Below are 20,644 nucleotides of genomic sequence, written 5' to 3' on the forward strand. Positions count from 1 at the left end.
CTAAAATGATTGTTCTGTATTTTATTAATTAAACTTTGACATTTTCTTTCAATCTCATCTTTAAAGGAGAGATGGGCCTGGATCTATAATGATCATTAGGCCTATAATCCCTACGTGCATCAGATTAGCTGTCCTGTTATACCATCTGCGTGCAGCAATTATTTGAGCAGCCACAAGGGGGCAGTCGCGGTCAGTGGCAATACCTCCAGGGTTATACTGATACAAGGAAATTGCAAGTGCACAATAATACTGTCTGTACTATGGGATTGTGTATATAGGAGAAACACTGATACATTATATATACTGGAATACTCCAAAGTATGGCACCGGGGCCCATGTCTACTACATGTGCAGTTCCTGCTTTCTATACAGAAACATCTACATAGACGCATAGGTAAGATAAATGCTATACCTGGAGAAACACGTTTAATCTATCACGGAGCGTTATCTCCTTCCACCTGTCCTGAACATACCTTATAATAATATAATAGTGTCTGTAAACAAGGGACTAACAGCTGTCACTGACTTCCTGGGACACGTTGAGGTTTCATCACTGTAAATATTTATCAGTATTTCCCAACTGCACAGGGGGCAAATCCCGATTTCTCTGTATGTTACATGCACTTGGAGTTAATATTTATACAGGAAGAGGATTTAAATGCTGATACGCAAACAAGACACGATGCATAGACATGTGTGTGTACATGCGGCCGCCTGGCAACTAGCAGACCCTAGAAACTATTTGTAATATGTTGGTAGCCTTATATGTGAGTGGTCCGTACCTGTGGGTAGCCCCTTATATGTGAGTGGTCAGTACCTGTGGGTAGCCCCTTATATGTGAGTGGTCAGTACCTGTGTGTAGCCCCTTATATGTGAGTGGTCCGTACCTGTGGGTAGCCCCTTATATGTGAGTGGTCCGTACCTGTGGGTAGCCCCTTATATGTGAGTGGTCAGTACCTGTGGGTAGCCCCTTATATGTGAGTGGTCCGTACCTGTGGGTAGCCCCTTATATGTGAGTGGTCAGTACCTGTGGGTAGCCCCTTATATGTGAGTGGTCCGTACCTGTGGGTAGCCCCTTATATGTGAGTGGTCTGTACCTGTGAGTAGCCCCTTATATGTGAGTGGTCAGTACCTGTGGGTAGCCCCTTATATGTGAGTGGTCAGTACCTGTGGGTAGCCCCTTATATGTGAGTGGTCCTTACCTGTGGGTAGCCCCTTATATGTGAGTGGTCTGTACCTGTGAGTAGCCCCTTATATGTGAGTGGTCAGTACCTGTGGGTAGCCCCTTATATGTGAGTGGTCAGTACCTGTGGGTAGCCCCTTATATGTGAGTGGTCAGTACCTGTGGGTAGCCCCTTATATGTGAGTGGTCCGTACCTGTGTGTAGCCCCTTATATGTGAGTGGTCCGTACCTGTGTGTAGCCCCTTATATGTGAGTGGTCAGTACCTCTGGGTAGCCCCTTATATGTGAGTGGTCAGTACCTGTGGGTAGCCCCTTATATGTGAGTGGTCTGTACCTGTGAGTAGCCCCTTATATGTGAGTGGTCCGTTCCTGTGGGTAGCCCCTTATATGTGAGTGGTCAGTACCTGTGGGTAGCCCCTTATATGTGAGTGGTCAGTACCTGTGGGTAGCCCCTTATATGTGAGTGGTCCGTACCTGTGTGTAGCCCTTATATGTGAGTGGTCAGTACCTGTGGGTAGCCCCTTATATGTGAGTGGTCTGTACCTGTGGGTAGCCCCTTATATGTGAGTGGTCAGTACCTGTGGGTAGCCCCTTATATGTGAGTGGTCCGTACCTGTGTGTAGCCCTTATATGTGAGTGGTCCGTACCTGTGGGTAGCCCCTTATATGTGAGTGGTCCGTACCTGTGGGTAGCCCCTTATATGTGAGTGGTCCGTACCTGTGGGTAGCCCCTTATATGTGAGTGGTCAGTACCTGTGGGTAGCCCCTTATATGTGAGTGGTTAGTACCTGTGGGTAGCCCCTTATATGTGAGTGGTCAGTACCTGTGGGTAGCCCCTTATAGGTGAGTGGTCCATACCTGTGGGTAGCCCCTTATATGTGAGTGGTCCGTACCTGTGGGTAGCCCCTTATATGTGAGTGGTCCGTACCTGTGGGTAGCCCCTTATAGGTGAGTGGTCAGTACCTGTGGGTAGCCCCTTATATGTGAGTGGTCCGTACCTGTGGGTAGCCCCTTATATGTGAGTGGTCCGTACCTGTGGGTAGCCCCTTATAGGTGAGTGGTCCGTACCTGTGGGTAGCCCCTTATATGTGAGTGGTCAGTTCCTGTGGGTAGCCCCTTATATGTGAGTGGTCCGTACCTGTGGGTAGCCCCTTATATGTGAGTGGTCCGTACCTGTGGGTAGCCCCTTATATGTGAGTGGTCCGTACCTGTGGGTAGCCCCTTATATGTGAGTGGTCCGTACCTGTGGGTAGCCCCTTATATGTGAGTGGTCAGTACCTGTGGGTAGCCCCTTATATGTGAGTGGTCAGTACCTGTGGGTAGCCCCTTATATGTGAGTGGTCAGTACCTGTGGGTAGCCCCTTATATGTGAGTGGTCAGTACCTGTGGGTAGCCCCTTATATGTGAGTGGTCCGTACCTGTGGGTAGCCCCTTATAGGTGAGTGGTCCATACCTGTGAGTAGCCCCTTATATGTGAGTGGTCCGTTCCTGTGGGTAACCCCTTATATGTGAGTGGTCCGTACCTGTGGGTAGCCCCTTATATGTGAGTGGTCCGTACCTGTGGGTAGCCCCTTATATGTGAGTGGTCCGTACCTGTGGGTAGCCCCTTATATGTGAGTGGTCCGTACCTGTGGGTAGCCCCTTATATGTGAGTGGTCCGTACCTGTGGGTAGCCCCTTATATGTGAGTGGTTAGTACCTGTGGGTAGCCCCTTATATGTGAGTGGTCAGTACCTGTGGGTAGCCCCTTATATGTGAGTGGTCCGTTCCTGTGGGTAACCCCTTATATGTGAGTGGTCCGTACCTGTGGGTAGCCCCTTATATGTGAGTGGTCCGTACCTGTGGGTAGCCCCTTATATGTGAGTGGTCAGTACCTGTGGGTAGCCCCTTATATGTGAGTGGTCCGTACCTGTGGGTAGCCCCTTATAGGTGAGTGGTCCATACCTGTGGGTAGCCCCTTATATGTGAGTGGTCCGTTCCTGTGGGTAACCCCTTATATGTGAGTGGTCCGTACCTGTGGGTAGCCCCTTATATGTGAGTGGTCCGTACCTGTGGGTAGCCCCTTATATGTGAGTGGTCCGTACCTGTGGGTAGCCCCTTATATGTGAGTGGTCCGTACCTGTGGGTAGCCCCTTATATGTGAGTGGTCTTTACCTGTGGGTAGCCCCTTATAGGTGAGTGGTCCGTACCTGTGGGTAGCCCCTTATATGTGAGTGGTCCGTACCTGTGGGTAGCCCCTTATATGTGAGTGGTCAGTACCTGTGGGTAGCCCCTTATAGGTGAGTGGTCCGTACCTGTGGGTAGCCCCTTATATGTGAGTGGTCAGTACCTGTGGGTAGCCCCTTATATGTGAGTGGTCAGTACCTGTGGGTAGCCCCTTATAGGTGAGTGGTCCGTACCTGTGGGTAGCCCCTTATATGTGAGTGGTCCGTACCTGTGGGTAGCCCCTTATATGTGAGTGGTCAGTACCTGTGGGTAGCCCCTTATAGGTGAGTGGTCTGTACCTGTGGGTAGCCCCTTATATGTGAGTGGTCAGTACCTGTGGGTAGCCCCTTATATGTGAGTGGTCCGTACCTGTGGGTAGCCCCTTATATGTGAGTGGTCCGTACCTGTGGGTAGCCCCTTATATGTGAGTGGTCAGTACCTGTGGGTAGCCCCTTATATGTGAGTGGTCCGTACCTGTGGGTAGCCCCTTATATGTGAGTGGTCCGTACCTGTGGGTAGCCCCTTATATGTGAGTGGTCCGTACCTGTGGGTAGACTTTTATGTGGAGGGCGCAGACTCCTCTGTGGTCGGATAATAATGGTTTCTCACTGCGATACTGGGTACCGTCCTTGCAGCTACACAAGGAAACTCAGTTTCGTTTCCAAAAATCGTCCTCCTAGTTTCTCTATGAACCCCTCCCACCCAACAGTTTCTCATCCCTCCCTCACATCCTCTCTACGGGCTGTTACACACCAGTAAGACAAAAACTAATTTCTGCCACTGTCTAAGAGGTGAATCATTAACATACATGTATATACACACATACACATATGTATACTGACTCACATACATGTGTACATATACTCACATACATGTATACACTCATACATACACACATAGATGTGTACATATACTCACATACATGTATACACTCATACATACACACATTTTACAGGCACACATACATATATGTACACTCACACACATACATGCACAAATATAAAGTTGCATGCAAAAGTTTGGCCAATTCTTGTCATATTAGGTCTCACTGAGTCTGTACATGTAACATCCTCCGCAGGGCTCAAATGTGACCATGACATTTCTGGAACTGATAATTTACAATGACAGCAGAGACTGAGGAATAGACAGAGAGCACCTATGGGAAGCCGCTGTGTCAGCTCACAGACGTTCCCTACCAGTACACGCAGGAAGAATGAAGGTCCGAGGGGCTCTATGGAAGTGTTACTGATTCCCTTCTTTATATCCATGGCCTTAGTTTAAAGGGAGCGTAAACCTCGGGGCGAACCTGGATCAATTAAAGTTACAAAACTTGCAAATTGCTGACATCTATTTGCCTATTACTATGTGTATGCAAATGTCATTATACCCAGGAGAACTGTATCCTAGTTCCTGTATGTAATGTATGTGTTATGAAGAAGGGGCCGCGATGTATGTCTGCAACTTGTACACAGGGTTGGAAGAAATCTGTGTATCAGAAGTCGATTATTCTATGGTCTGTGAAATATGGGTGCACTGGGCTCATGTGACCAGGGGACGCTTCTCACTATGCCTGAAAAATCTGCCCCCAAAAGTTTGGAAGAGTACTAATATATAGACTAATATATATATATACTGTAAGTACATGAGTTCACAGAAAATATTGGATATTTTGTATTTCAAGGGATGACATATGGCACTAGACTGGTTGAGTTGGTAGGAAGGTGGGCCACTGGTCATGTATATAATCCCCTTCCTCAACACACAGCCTGTTGTATCAAACAATGGACCCAGCTCCCAACATTAAAGTGGCAATCTAACCATGGCAATCCCCTCCTTAAAGATGGTCAGAAGGAGGAGAGGGCTGAGAATTGGGAACAGCTTTGGCTTGCCAGCCAATGGGACACTACCATCTGAAGTGCATCATGCCACCAGTGTGGTTAAGACTAAGGGGCTGGCAAGTGAAACCTTTGAAAGTGGATATGCGCCCTCTTCAGTTCTGTAGCTGGTATCTTGCAGTGCACTTGTGGTGCCACCATCCAAATTAGTCCAAATTAAAAAAACTGTGACCTTACCGCACCATACACAAGATGTGTGACTTTATTTCAAAGGGTGAATTGCGGGTTACATATTTTATAATAGAAAGGGTAGATGGCATCAGCTGCTTAGCAATGTATCAGTAACACTAATGTCTACAAACACAACCCCTCCGTACATTCTACGTTGTCAGCCTTTTTCGCAGTTGTTTTGCCGTTTCCAGTAATCTAAAGCAATTGTTGACTTATTACGCCATTTACACATCAAACAGCAACAGCTGTGCATGGGCAATCTCTGATGGCGGGGCTGGAGGAGGCCGCGTAAGCCATATATAATCAATGTACAATGGCTGCAAGCCAGTGTGGATGCTTAGCTAGTGTTCGTAGTTCTAAGTGTGTTAGTTACAAGTCTATTAAGATTTAGATAATTCAGAGTTATACCCGAATTAAATAAGAGGAAAAAGGAGAAGAACATTCCACCCAACACACACGGACAACATTCAGCGTTCACCTGAAACTCCATATTTTACTCCCGATGTTTCCAACTCTCCCTGGCTCCAAGCTTCATAACTCAGGATGTCTGTTTTCAACTCTGTGTCTATTTCCTTCTCACCTCAAGAAAATTTGATTTCAACTGTCACTTTATTTCCCTGAAACATCTCCTCTGTTTACTCAGCCTGCTGTACTACTTGCTGAGCCAGTCCCTCCCTACAACAGTTGTTTTATTGATCTAACTAGTAATTGCATTTTCAAGGCTACTCAAAGCTCTGCCTACCATTACAAGTATGAAGAATTGAAACTGAGTTTGAACTGGATTTGGACTTTGGCCCATTCTCCTATTTCATGACTCTACAAAAACTTAATTACTACATCTCCTGTATCTTATTGCTCTCCATTCAACACATCCACTTACTACCCCATATAGCTCACCCCATCATTAATCCATATTACATGCCCAAGCCTATCCCCTCTATCCGCTGTCACTACCCCCTCCACCACATATCACCTTGTCGTCCCCCCATGGACAGTCAATCCCACCAACCTTATTCCCATTGTACCTCTCATTCACCTTCCCCTGTCCTGTGCACTGTGCAAGATCTGTGGGCAGTAAGTTCACTCTGATGCATGACCACTTCCTCTCCCATTCCTATTATAGATGCCCGGGCTCGGTTTTCCGAAAACTAAGCCCACCCGGACATCGCAGATCTGATCATTCACTCATCATTTCTCGTCTAGACTCTTGCAACCTTCTATTCACTGGCCTTTCTGTCTCTCACTTTTCTGACATTCAATCCATAAAGAATTCTGCAGCTTAGCTCATTTACCTCTTCCACTTCTCCTCTGTGTAAACCTCTTCATTGGCTCCCTATCTGTTTTAGAATTCAATTCAAGCTCTGACCTCAGCCTCAATTCACCTCTCATTACCTCCTCCTATGCTCGCCTCCAAGGCATCTGCCATGCTGCCCCATTTCTTTGGAACTCCCTACCTTGCCTCACTAAACTCTCCCCCAACCTTCAGTCCTTCAAGCGTTGACTCAAAACTCACCTTTTCAAGCTCGCCTATCCTACTACCTCCTGACCATCCTATTCATCACCTCCTCTTTCTTGCCTGTCATCTCCATCTTTTCCCAGTTAGTCCCACTGTCTCTCACCATCCCTCCCTCTAGAATGTAAGCTCTCGCGGGAAGGGTCCTCTCTACCTATTGTCCCACGTCTGTTCACTGTCTGACTCCCTCCTACGTCCTGTCACATCTTTTGCTGCACTCTGTGTGAGTCCCCATAGCATCACTCACACTCATTTGTGATACTTACATGTATTACCTCATCTCTTTATTACCTGTTCTGTATCCAGCGCTACGGAATCTGTGGTGCCTTATAAATAAATATATAATAATAATAACAATAATCTCAGTAGACAACAGGAGTATAATCTGGGAGAGTAGTCTAGGGGGAAATGTGTTTGGGGTTTCCTACTCTAAGTGGGTTTCTCACGCTTGGACAAACATTGGACAACATCTGAAGACATCCAGGAATAAGCTACATCTGCTGCAGACCATCTCTGATACTTCTCTATATACACAGAACACTGCAAATTGGTATTTAACTCTTTAGCAAATTTCTTTTACTCCTCTCCTTTCATGGCATTATCTTTAAGACTGTATCATCGTTCCCCTTCCTGCAACACAAACATTTGTCCACATTGCCCCTTCTTTACTCCACTCACCCCAAGTTAACACTCATGAAAGTTTGTCCTCTTTATTTTTTTTATTGGAAAAGCCTCCTCCTCTCACCAGAAAATGCAAGATCACTCACTTTACAATCTTCTTACCTATCTTTCTCTCTCTCTCTGCTTCAATTAGCTGGTGATATATCACCTAATCCAGGTCCCCACACTTCTCCACTACACTTATATCTGAACGTTACCGAAATCCAGCAAACCTCAAACACATCACCTGTCTCATTTCTCATCCAAAGTCCTTTAAATGTGCCCTTTGGAATGCACGCTATGTTTGTACAAAACTTGCCTCCATACACAACCTCTTCCTCTCAAACAGCCTCAACCTTCTGTCAATAACAGAAACATGGTTCACGCAATCAGACACTGTCTCACCTGCAGCCCTTTCACATGGTGGTCTCCATCTCACCCACACCCCCAGACCTGGAGGCAGACAAGGAGGGGGGTTGGACCACTTCTCTCCCCACAGTGCACATTCACAGTTCTACCAAATGTCCTATCACTCACGTTCTCATCTTCTGAAGTACATGCTATTTGGATTTCTAATCCATTCTCTATGCGTGTTGCTGTGATATATCGTTCCCCTGGAGCACCAACAATTTCTTTACATCCCCACCATCATCCTGGGTGATTTCAATATCCCCATTGCTAATCCAATTTCCAATGCTGCTTCCAAATTACTCTCTCTAACCTCTTCACTTGGCCTCTCCCAGTGGATTGAATCTTCTACTCATCTGGATGGCCATTGCCTTGATCTCGTTTTCTCTAGACTATGCTCAATTTCTGATTTCCTTAACATCTCTTTCCCCCTCTTGGATCATCACCTTATCAGCTACATGCTCACTCCCAGTACCTTAACTTCACTGCTGTCAAACTCTACCAAGCCTGCTCATACTTCTCAACTGTTTTCCACCTCTCTCCAACACCTTCTCTCCCCAATCTGTACACTATCCTCCTTTGATATGGTAGTACTTCATCAAACCCTAGCAACAGCCATTGATCAAGTGGTTCCAGCGAATATTCATACTTCACGTCGACTTTGATGTCAGCCATGGCACACTTACGTAACAAGAGACCTTCAAAAACTGTCCCGTAAAGCAGAACGTCACTAGTGTAAATCTCTAATGACTTCCTCACATATACTGCTCTCTACCATTCCTAACGAAATGCTCTGAACACTGCAAAACAAACATACTTCCAGTCTCTCATCTATCCTCAGGCTTCAAACACCAAGCGTCTCTTTAACACATTTAAATCTCTTCTCAACCCTCCCACCCCAAGCCCTCCGACTAACAAGAGTGTCCAGGATATTGCCTCCTATTTCATGGACAAGATCGATAACATCAGACTTGAAGTGGTATCATCTTCCTTGACAAGCAATCAGCTGAATTCCTTTGTAGCGCCCTCTGACACTCTCTCTTCATTTGATCCCACAAATAAAGAGGAAGTTTCTACTCTCTTCTCATCTTCCTACTCTACCTCCTGTCCTCTTGATCCTATACCCTCACAAATTGGTATGTCCCTGTCTCCTGTACTCATTCCACCTCTAACTAAAATCTGTAATCTATCTCTTTCTACTGGCATCTTTCCATCACTATTCAAGCATGCAGTGATTACTCTTATCCTGAAAAAACAAAATTCTGACCCAAACTCTCTCGTAAATTACCGTCCCATCTCCCAGCTCCCGTGCCCCTCCAAGCTTCTAGAGAGACTTGCATACACTCGCCTCACACGTTTCCTTTCAGCAAACAACCTATTGGATCCTTTTCAGGCAGACCTTCGCTCTCAATACTCCACAGAGACTGCACTGACCAAGGTTGTCAATGATTTAATCACAGCTAAAAAACTATAGTCCATTACCCTCTTCTAATTCTCTTGGATCTCTCTGCTGCATTCAACACTGTTGATCACTCTCTTCTCATCTAATTGCTACAATTCCTAGGTCTTCAAGGCACTGTCCTATCCTGTTCTCATCCTACCTATCTAATTGCTCTTTCAGTGTTAATCTCTGTAGTTCCACTTCCTGCATCAGTAGGAGTCCCACAAGGCTCAGTGCTAGGTCCTCTACTGTTTTCAATCTACAGTCATGGCTAAAAGTTTTGAGAATGACACAGATATTATTTTTCATAAAGTCTGCTTATGAATTGCAATTAATTTCAAAGTCCCTCTTTGCCATAACAATAAGCTTTATCCCAAAAACAACATTTCCACTGCATTTCAGCCCTGCCACAAAAGGACGAGGTGACATCAGGTCAATGATTCTCTCGTTAACACAGGTGAGAGTGTTGCCGAGGACATGGCTGGAGATCACTCTGTCATGTTGATTGAGTTAGAATAATAGACTGGAAGATTTAAAAGGAGGGTGGTGCTGGAAATCATTGTTCTTCCTCTGTTATCCATAGTTATCTGCAAGGAAACACATACAGTCATCATTGCTTTGCACAAAAAGGACTTCACAGGCAAGGATACTGCTGCTAGTAACATTGCACCTAAATCAATCATTTATCGAATCATCAAGAACTTCAAGGAGAGAGGCTCAATGGTTGTGAAGAAGGCTTCAGGATGCCCAAGAACGTCCAGCAAGTGCCAGGTCCAATACAGAGCTTGCTCAGGAATGGCAGCTGGCAGGTGTGAGTGCATCTGCACCCACAGTGAGGCAAAGACTTTTGGAGGATGACCTGGTGTCAAGAAGGCCAGCAGAGAAGTCACTTCTCTCCAGGAAAAACATCAGGGATAGACTGATATTCTGCAATAGATACAGGGATTGGACTGCTGAGGACTGGGGTAAAGTAATTTTTCTGATGAATCCCCTTTCAGATTGTTTGGGGATCTGGAAAAACGCTTGTCCGGAGAAGGTAAGGTGAGCGCTACCATCAGCCCTGTGTCATGCCAACAGTAAATCATCCTGCAACCATTCATGTGTGGGGCTGCTTCTCAGCCAAGTAATTCGGTTCACCACAATTTTGCCTAAGAACACAGCCATGAATAAAGAATGGTACCAAAACATCCTCCAAGAGCAACTTCTCCCAACCATCCAAGAACAGGTTGGTGATGAACAATGCCTTACCAGCATGATGGAGCACCTTGCCATAAGGCTAAAGTGATAACTAAGTGGCTTGGGGATAACAATATTGAAAATTTGGGCCCATGGCCAGGAAACTCCCCAGACCTTAATCCCATTGAGAACTTGTGGTCAATCCTCAAGAGGCGAATTGACAATCAAAAACCCTCAAGTTCTGACAAACTCCAATCATTGATTAAGCAAAATGGGCGACCATGAGTCATTATGTGGCCCAGACGTTGATTGACAACATGCCAGGGTGATTTTCAGAGTTCTTCAAAAACAAGTAAATATTGATATACACACACCGTAGAGCGCTGGGAAAATCGGTGATATCCACACCCTTCTAATAGCGTAAACTAGTACATTTAGACCAAAAGTATGGTTCAATATTTATTAAACCGAAACAAATGCAGTTGATTAAAAATAATAATAAAATGATCGTAAAATGTTGTAACAATATTAAAAATAACAATAGCAAACATGAGAAAACATTCCCATACTTGTGCACATAAATTCCCAATCGGGGGTAAAACTATGTTATAACATGCCCGGGAAAAAAAATGAATTGAATCTGTAAAAGTCTTGTGACATCCAAAGGTATACCGGTGATCCAAAACACATTCAAAAATAGAATAGATGTGTATGCATACAGAAAAAATTACAATAATGATGGTACGAGGTCCTCCTCGTATAGAAGCCGGTCCGATGTAGACCAAAAATCTGGTTCTCTTTAAAGAGGGGTGAATCCCAATGACGTGTTATTGATAGTAACTGATACGGACTTCACATACTAGGAATATCAACTGCATTGTTTCGATTTAATAAATATTGAACCATACTTTTGGTCTAAATGTACTAGTTTACGCCATTAGAAGGGTGTGGACATCACAGATTTTCCCAGCGCTCTACGGTGTGTGTATATATCTTCTTTGGTTAACAATTTGATGAATTGTGGTTTGAGCTGCAGGGTTTTATCTGTGAGACACACTTGTTTTATAGAGTATTGTATTGGTCTGTTAGCGGCGTGGGAGATTCTCTAGGGAATCTTGTTTTTGGTTTTAACACTGCAAATATTGACTCTTTGCATAAACTTAATGTAATTGTCAATAAAAACCTTTGACACTTATGAAATGCTGGTAATGTTACTTCAGTATACCATAGCAACATCTATCAAAAAGGTCTAAAAACAGTGAAGCCGCAAACTTTGTGAAAGCCAATACTTGTGTCATTCTCAAAACTTTTGCCCATGACTGTATAACACTACTCTTGGAAAACTAATAAGCTCCTTTAGATTTCAATATTTTCTCTATGTGAATGATACCCAAATTTATCTGTCCTCTCCTCATCTCTCACTATCTGTGTTGTCCCACGTTACTGACTGTCTTTCTGCCATCTCATCTTGGATGTCCTCTCGCCAACTCAAACTCAATCATTCAAAAACAGTCAATAATAGCAATAGTAATAGAGTTAATAATTTTCCCACCCACCAACAGAAGTTACCTACCTGACATTTCTATTTCTGTTAATAACATGACCATAAATCCCACCTCGCAAGCTCGCTGCCTAGGTGTGATCCTTGACTCACAAATATCCTTTGTTCCCCACATCGAATCTATATATAAATCATGATACTTATATCTATAAAACATTCACACAACATTTTTTCCCCCAGCACACTGCTATAGCCAGCAACAGATCTGCCATTTCTACTGTAGATAAAAATGCAAAAGTCTTTGTTGCACACATTTGCAAATGTATGTTTAAGCCATCCTGCCACGCCAAGGCGCTTTTGCTAATAGGATGGTCCTACTCTAAACAATGAGAGTCCCATATATTTGGGCCATACATATGTGTTTTTAAATTGAGAGCCAACTTACCAAAGAGGTACCCCAGAAGCATCCAAACAGCAATTCAGTGCCAGTACCCCCTCTCAGCTACTGACACCAACATGCCTCTCAGACAAATACAAAAGTGGAAGCTGCTCAAATCAATTTATAGGCCATAACAGGTGCTTGAAAGGGTGGGATTATCCTGCAAGGAACATACACACAACATTTTTTCCCCCAGCACACTGCTATAGCCAGCAACAGATCTGCCATTTCTACTGTAGATAAAAATGCAAAAGTCTTTGTTGCACACATTTGCAAATGTATGTTTAAGCCATCCTGCCACGCCAAGGCGCTTTTGCTAATAGGATGGTCCTACTCTAAACAATGAGAGTCCCATATATTTGGGCCATACATATGTGTTTTTAAATTGAGAGCCAACTTACCAAAGAGGTACCCCAGAAGCCTCCAAACAGCAATTCAGTGCCAGTACCCCCTCTCAGCTACTGACACCAACATGCCTCTCAGACAAATACAAAAGTGGAAGCTGCTCAAATCAATTTATAGGCCATAACATTTGCTTGAAAGGGGGGAAAAAATGTTGTGTGTATGTTCCTTGCAGGATAATCCCACCCTTTCAAGCACCTGTTATGGCCTATAAATTGATTTGAGCAGCTTCCACTTTTGTATCTATAAAACATTTCCAGAATACGCACATATCTTACACAAGACACTGCAAAAACTTGAATTCATGCACTTATCATCTCCTGCATTGACTATTGCAATTCCCTCCTTACTGGTCTTCCCCTAAACAGACTCAAACCCCTACAATCTATTTTGAACGCAGTGGCCAGACTGATTTGCCTTGCAAATGTTTCTTCCTCTGCTGAGTCATTCTGTCAGTCTCTACATTGGTTGCCTGTTTCTTACCAAATCCAATGCAAAAATCTTCTATTAACATACAAGGCCATCAACAAAGTTGATGGCACCGACATACATCTTCTCAGTTGTCTGAAAATATCTCCCATCTCGACACATCCGTTCTGGAAAATATCTGCGACTCTCTTCCACTCTCATCTCATCCTCCCATTCCTGGTTAGAGGACCTTTCTCGGGCTGCACCCACTCTGTAGAATTCACTCCCTTGCACAGTAAGACTTTCCTCTGGTCTACAAACTTTCAAGCGTTCTCTGAAATCCCACCTCTTTCAGACAAGCATATAATATTCCTCAACCACACTTTTAACCTCACTAGGTTACCCTATTACCGCCCTTTACACAATTCACACAAGACAACTACCCTCTGACCACAGACCAACATTGCTGTGTGACCGAATCACATAGCATACAAATCACTTTAATCATATTGTCTGGACCAATAAGCAGTAAGTAGATTTAACCTCATGTAGTCGACTCCCATTGCCCTATAGATTGTAAGCTTGCGAGCAGGGCCCTCTAACCTCTTTGTTTGTTTTACAAAGTATTGTGTATTATTGTGAAAGAGATAAGGGCGCGCTTCGTTAAATTAATGAAATGTATACAAGTGAGTAAAATCATTTGAGACGGCAGCCAAGGGCAAATGAGACCAATGTACATGGGCAAATAAAAGAAAAATGTTGTCCAGCGCTCAGAAACAAGCAATGTATAAGAATCACTATGTGTCAGCATATGCATAAAGGAGAATTTTGTGCACAATATAGATATATTGGGTTTATGATCACCTACCAGCGTCAAGGCATCTCCTGTAGGTGAGTCCCTAAACTAGTGATACAAATTTATATTCAGGGTGTCCCATTTAAAGCATTCCCCTGACCTCCACCTTATAAAGCCTACAGCACCTGGAGGGAGTGGTCAACTCCCAGAAAAACAAACTAGAAAATAGTGAAAGAGAAAGAGGTGGGCTTCTTATATAGCTGTATTGTGCTCAAAATTCTCCATTATGTATATACTGACACATAGTGATTTTTAGATATTGTTTGTTTCTGTGCGCCGGACAACATTTTTCTTGTATATTATTGTGTTTGTACCCAATTGAAAAGCGCTACGGAATTTGCTTGACACTATATAATAAATGATGATAATGATGAAGATGATGATAGTAGTCAGAAAGCAATCGGATGTCAGGAGACAGCAGGATCATAATCTGTGATAGGCGGCAAAAAGCAAGTTAAGCGTTTTCAATAAGGCTTTATATTTGTTGGCAAGTGTGATGAAATGTTGTATATCTAATGACTGATTGTTATTTTCTGTTGAATATATGTATAACACTGAATATTTTATGAAACCTTTCAAAGTGTATTTTGTTGACTGACCTGAGTAAGACCTACGACTGAAATGTGCCATTCTTCTCAATGTGTACTCCACACACGCCAATTCCTGAAATTGTAAGTAGGGTTTTTATTTCCTATTTTATTTTTTGAAATTTATTTATGCAATTTATTATATGTCTGTTTATTACCTTTCCGTAAACAACCTCTGCATTTATTGGTGATGCTGAATTGCAATGAGATTTTCCTATATCACAAATACTCACCCCCCCACACCACACTTCTCCGTCTCTGGATATAGAACTTCCATATAGTGACTTTTAGTAGCAGACAGTGACAGAACTGCCATACTGAGACATAACATTTAAATTGTATAACTGCTTGTGTCTCTGTGAAGGGATCACCGGGATTTCCGGCATTTGGTGAGCTCCTTCCAGTCGTGGCAACTCCTCCCCTGTTGGCCGGGTTGGTGAGCCAATCAGACTCCACGCCTCTGGTCTGAAAGTGCTAATTAGGATTGACACAGATGTCTTCCGGAGTTGTATCAATAATTAACCCTATTTATTAACCACCACCTACCACCCGGGATATGATAATAACCCTATTGCTATCAGCATAGGGCTAGTTTATCCGGGGGGGACATACTCCTCCAGAACAATCCCTCTAGGGAACTCACCCCATGCTCTTTAACCCCGCAAATTTCCTGATACCAGTATCGGCTGGCAGCAGCACTAGAGCTGTTCTGGCTTTTTGAGGAGGGGCACACATTTTTTTTTATCATTATTTATTTATATATTACAGATGGGGCAGGGTCCATGCTGATAATCATCATCTTTAGGAAAGCAGCACAACAGGAGTGCCTCCTAATTATCTGTGCCTGCCTACATCTTACTGTACCTGGGCTAAACAAGCCCCCCCTTTACACCCCCCAGACAGCAGATACATGTCAGTCTCCATATAGGCTGAGCCTGCAGGACGGGAAAGAGCTTTCTTCTCTCTGATTTTGGACTTATGCCCAAATGTACCTGAGGCCCCAAATGAGGAATCAATATACTGGCAACTAGAGGAGGCAACACCTTATGTATGTCAGGCACTGTCTCCGCACTGACACTTGGTGCAGGAGACAGACGCCTGCACCTTCTCTTCAGCCGCTTCCCGTTGCCTAGTAGCTGGACGCTGTCTCCGCTCACCTGTCAGTAGTCAGCATGTCTGACCGCCAAAATCTCCCTAACCCAATCAGGATGCACCTTATGGTATACAGAGCACCCTCTGACACATGTTGGGCGCCAGAGTATTGGTTCACTCCTGCTCCAGCGCTTCTGAACTTCTGATCCAGTGTTCTTTGGTTCTGACTCGGCTTCCTGTTACTATTGTCCTGTGTTTCGTTTTTGTACCTCGCTGCCTTGCTGGTTTGACTATTTGGCCTGACTTCTCTCTGGATCCTCCCTCTGTACCGCATCGCTCGGGTGGCTCTGACCTGGATTGCCTGACTACGCTTGTCTACTACTGTCGCTACACCGGTGACTGTCCTGGAGAACCGTGACCAGCGTACCCTCTGCAGCTAAGCCCAAACTCCTTTGCGGGGGTCCCTGGTGACTACCAGAGGAAAGGTTAGACTCCGCACCTCCCTGTTCAGTTGCGCCAATACCGGTTAGCGACCAGCTCTGCAATTCAATGACATTATAATGTTCAGCCCATACCCAAACGTCTCGATGGGCCGTTAACTTATTTAACCCCTTCTCATCTACACAGGTCTCATAGTTTTAGATACTGATAGTTATCTCCTTCTTGACCAAAGAAGATCCTAACACAGGTGCACCATGAATACAATACAGCTAACAAATGGCCTCCGGGAATACTAGTTGCAGGTTTATTTCCAACCTGTGTCTTTCTAGTCGCAGAGATAAAGGTCAGAGAAAGAGCAACAGCTCAGAGGGAAATAAAGACTTTGTGACAAAGACAAAGGGTCTCGTTAATAAAGGAACACAAAACGAATGTATGACTGGATGGACCGCCTATGCCACCCTGTTTGTGTGTTGCTGGGGTCTGGTTGGCTTGCCTTCCACCGTCCCCTTTCTTTCTCCCAAATGCGCCCTCTAACCACCGTAGGATGGGCTTTTGCTGCTGCCACCACTGGACTCCTTAGCAGCACCTAGAACTGTGTCCTTCTGGGTAACTCTTGCTGCTAGTGTACCCCCTAGCTGGTACACCTGGACTTATACCCTGACCTCTTCAGGGTTACTGTGGATGTTTCCCCTGGCCTATCACACTGGCCAGAGCTGCAGGTAGCGGGCAGAGAGTTGGTACTGGATGCTGGGTCCCAACCTCAGAACAGACGCATAGTGGATTAGATTGGGTCTAATCTGTGGTCACAGAAATTATAGTAGGTAAGTAGGCGTCAAAGCAGGATCTTGAAGCAGTGATGTTTTAATAGATCACTTTGCTGTTTACATTGTCCAGACAGATTCCAACATATAGGACAAAATCCCTCACAGGAAAGAAAGGTAACAGCCCCCTGCTGTGTTTTCAGGTGGCCACTTCACATGTCGGAGGTCTAATTAGCTTTAATGGGGATTTCCTCTAGAAACTTTACAAAACCAAATCATGAAAGACTGTCTCAGAAGATGCAAATCAAATTTCCTTTAACATTTGCCTATCAGATATAAGTACATGTCACAATTCTGATGCCAGAAAGGTAGATGAACAGGATCCTGCCGTAAACTAGAAACAACGCCCCAGCAAGACGAGGAGTCTAACAAGGAGATGGTATTCACCAGGGACCAGCCGCAAGGCAGGTTGGGCTTAGCTGCACAACAGGTTAGCACTGGGATAGCAGCAGGACACTCAGGAGGTTTTTTGTCCAGCTGTCAGCAGATTGCAGAGGAGCGGAGGAGAAGCGCTGTAATTGAGTGTCAGCTCTGCAGATGAGCAGAAGGAATAGGAGCCACATCAGAATGCTATGGAACATAAAGAACAGGCACTGAGGATACTGCAGAAGTGCCTTTTAAACTTTTGGAGCCAAAACTCCAACCAATAGGAGAGGGACCGAGGAAATTGACAGGACGGGTCTGCGCAGCGAAGATGGCGGCGCCCGACCCGGATGAGCAGACGGCCGGAGCAGGTGTATGGCCCGATCGCCCGGTGTGTGACAGTATATTTACGATACAGAAATATAGCACAGTATCAAAAATCTTTGCAATGATATTAATTGGCGCCTGCGCCACTAATTGAAATAAATTTCTACAATAAATTATTTCTACGTGATCCAGCCACAGAGCGTAATGTACATTTGTTTCTTAAAAAAACGCACGTACATTGGGCATATGAACATTTGTATTCACAAAGGAGCGGATGTAAAAATACTTCTGGTGATGAATAAGGTGCGCTCTGCTCTAACAGACAATACACTGCAGGATACGTCCAATACAACTGTGGAATATAAAGTCACAAAAGAACGTACAGAAAAAAAAACATATTCAATTGTTTTCACCTGTTAATAATATATTCATTAAAGACAAAATATTAAAAAAGAGTTTTAATTTTTTTCCCCATAAAATACATTTATTATTATGCTATGACTTTCTACTCCACATAAAATACATTATTACAGTTGTTCCTGATTGCAAACATATCCTATAGATGCCTAGATGGTGTCCGGTAGAGGTAGTGCAGAAAGCTGGATAGAGCAGAGAGCAAAATAAAATATTGTCCGGCGATCTAAAGCAAACAATATATAAATCACTACGTGTCAGCATATATATTCACAAGTTAACCCGTGCATGATACTCATGCATTTTAGTCAAATCAAGCTACTTAAGGTCTTAAAAAGGTTCTTGTCATGCATTTGGGCCTAGCCCAGGCCTCCTCAGGGGAAGAGCGTTACTTCCCGACACAAGCGCCCTTTTTAATGTGTGTTCATGAGGTAAAATTACCTCTTGAAAATGAGTTTGACCCCTCAACTCGTAAATTTAGCCTTTACAACCCCTCCCACGGGGGGAAGGGGGGATGATGGAAGTTAACTGACTTCACTATTCTAATTTTTTTGTCAAATAATGTCAGTATACCAAATTTCAGGTCAATTGGATGAGTCCTTTCTGAGAAAATAGTTTTTTCCACACACACACACTAACACACGCCGCTAGGCTTTTACTTTTATACAAGTTAACCCGTGCATGATACTCATGCATTCTAGTCAAATCAAGATACTTAAGGTCTTAAAAAGGTTCTTGTCATGCATTTGGGCCTAGCCCAGGCCTCCTCAGGGGAAGAGCGTTACTTCCCGACGCAAGCGCCCTTTTTAATGTGTGTTCATGAGGTAAAATTACCTCTTGAAAATGAGTTTGACCCCTCAACTCGTAAATTTAGCCTTTACTACCCCTCCCACGGGGGGAAGGGGAATGATGGAAGTTAACTGACTTGACTATTCTAATTTTTTTGTCAAATAATGTCAGTATACCAAATTTCAGGTCAATTGGATGAGTCCTTTCTGAGAAAATAGTTTTTTACACACACACACACACACACACACACACACACACACACTAACACACGCCGCTAGGCTTTTACTTTCATATATTAGATAATGCTAAGAATTTTGTAGGTCAGTGTATAACTCCGCCCAGCAGGTGGCGCTGCAGCTTGTTGTTTTTTTTTTCACACACATACTAAAACACGCCGCTAGGCTTATATATATTAGATAGGAGACATTTGTGCCCAATATAGATATACTGGGACAAGCTCACCTGCCAACGTCAAGGCATCTCCTGTTCAGAGTGCTGGAAGGTCTTATGCTGTTTGATAAATGGTAATAGGAGAGATGAATAGAGAGTAAGAAGTAAAAGAGATGTAGTGCTGGAGACCAGGGCCGTAACGAGGGTCCAAAGCCCACCTGATATATGCGGAGATATGTTTATTATAGGCCTTTGTATTACATTGGAATGCTATTAATTTAATGTCGGGATTGGTAGGGGGATCTGTCTGTTTATTAAATGGGAATGCTATATATTTAATGTTTTGGAGTCAATGTGATTTATGTTTCCCTGTTATACTTCTCAGGAGACTTTAGACCCAGTGGGAGATAACAGTGGATGAGACTCAGGTAAGAATGATCCAAATTACGGTGACCGGGCTTCAAGTTACAGCGAGGATCTCCTACTACCACTTTGTGCTAACCCCAACTGTGGGACTTACGTAACCCATACGTGTCCTCCACCCACCCATGTGCTCACTCCTACCACACACATGTATCACGTGTGACACAGCCAGCTCACTCCTGGACAGCCGACAGCCCGGATTGAGGCGCTCAGTTCTACTGGTATAAAAATAAGAAAAAGATAGATACAAGCGATGAATACAAATGAACTGGTAGTCTGGGTCTTTGCTTTCAGGTTCAAAATCTTACAACACAATGGTTAAAAAAAAGACACCAAAATATCTTAAAAATGATTTCCAAACCTTTAAACATTTAAAAATATTTTATTCAAAGAATAAAGCAATGACTTCCATCTGTTTTCACTATCCTGAGATGATGATAACAGAAGCATTGCAGGAAGTAGAAGAAACCTTACCACAGGTCAGGGTTACCACCTGCCATTCACAGCAATACACCGTTACACCCTGTACTCATCCTGCCAGATAGGGAAACAGAGCAGAGATAGAGGTAGAGGATAAAGACAGGGATACTCAGGTTGGAGTGACAGAGGTCAGCCTGAGAGAGAGAGAGAGGGAGAGAGATAGAGAGGGAGAGACAGGGAGGGAGAGAGAGAACTTTCCTTTTCTTCTTATGCTTTTGAAGAGCTGGGGGTAAATGTATGAACATGCGAGTTCTTCAACAC

At 43.9% G+C, this 20,644-nt stretch overlaps 1 protein-coding gene across 1 annotated transcript in view; it reads right to left on the reverse strand.

Moving 5' to 3' along the window:
• LOC142150940 (cornifelin homolog) overlaps positions 1-6,069 on the reverse strand; it is a 28,439-nt gene extending 22,370 nt beyond the window's left edge. The window contains exon 1 of the mRNA XM_075206144.1: positions 5,931-6,069. Within this exon, the coding sequence (XP_075062245.1) occupies positions 5,931-5,942 (12 nt within the window). The 5' untranslated portion in view covers positions 5,943-6,069. The remainder of the gene's footprint in view (positions 1-5,930) is intronic.
• Positions 6,070-20,644: the final 14,575 nt, after the last annotated feature.

This window comes from Mixophyes fleayi, chromosome 4, assembly GCF_038048845.1.
Source record: "Mixophyes fleayi isolate aMixFle1 chromosome 4, aMixFle1.hap1, whole genome shotgun sequence".
NCBI lineage: Eukaryota > Metazoa > Chordata > Amphibia > Anura > Limnodynastidae > Mixophyes > Mixophyes fleayi.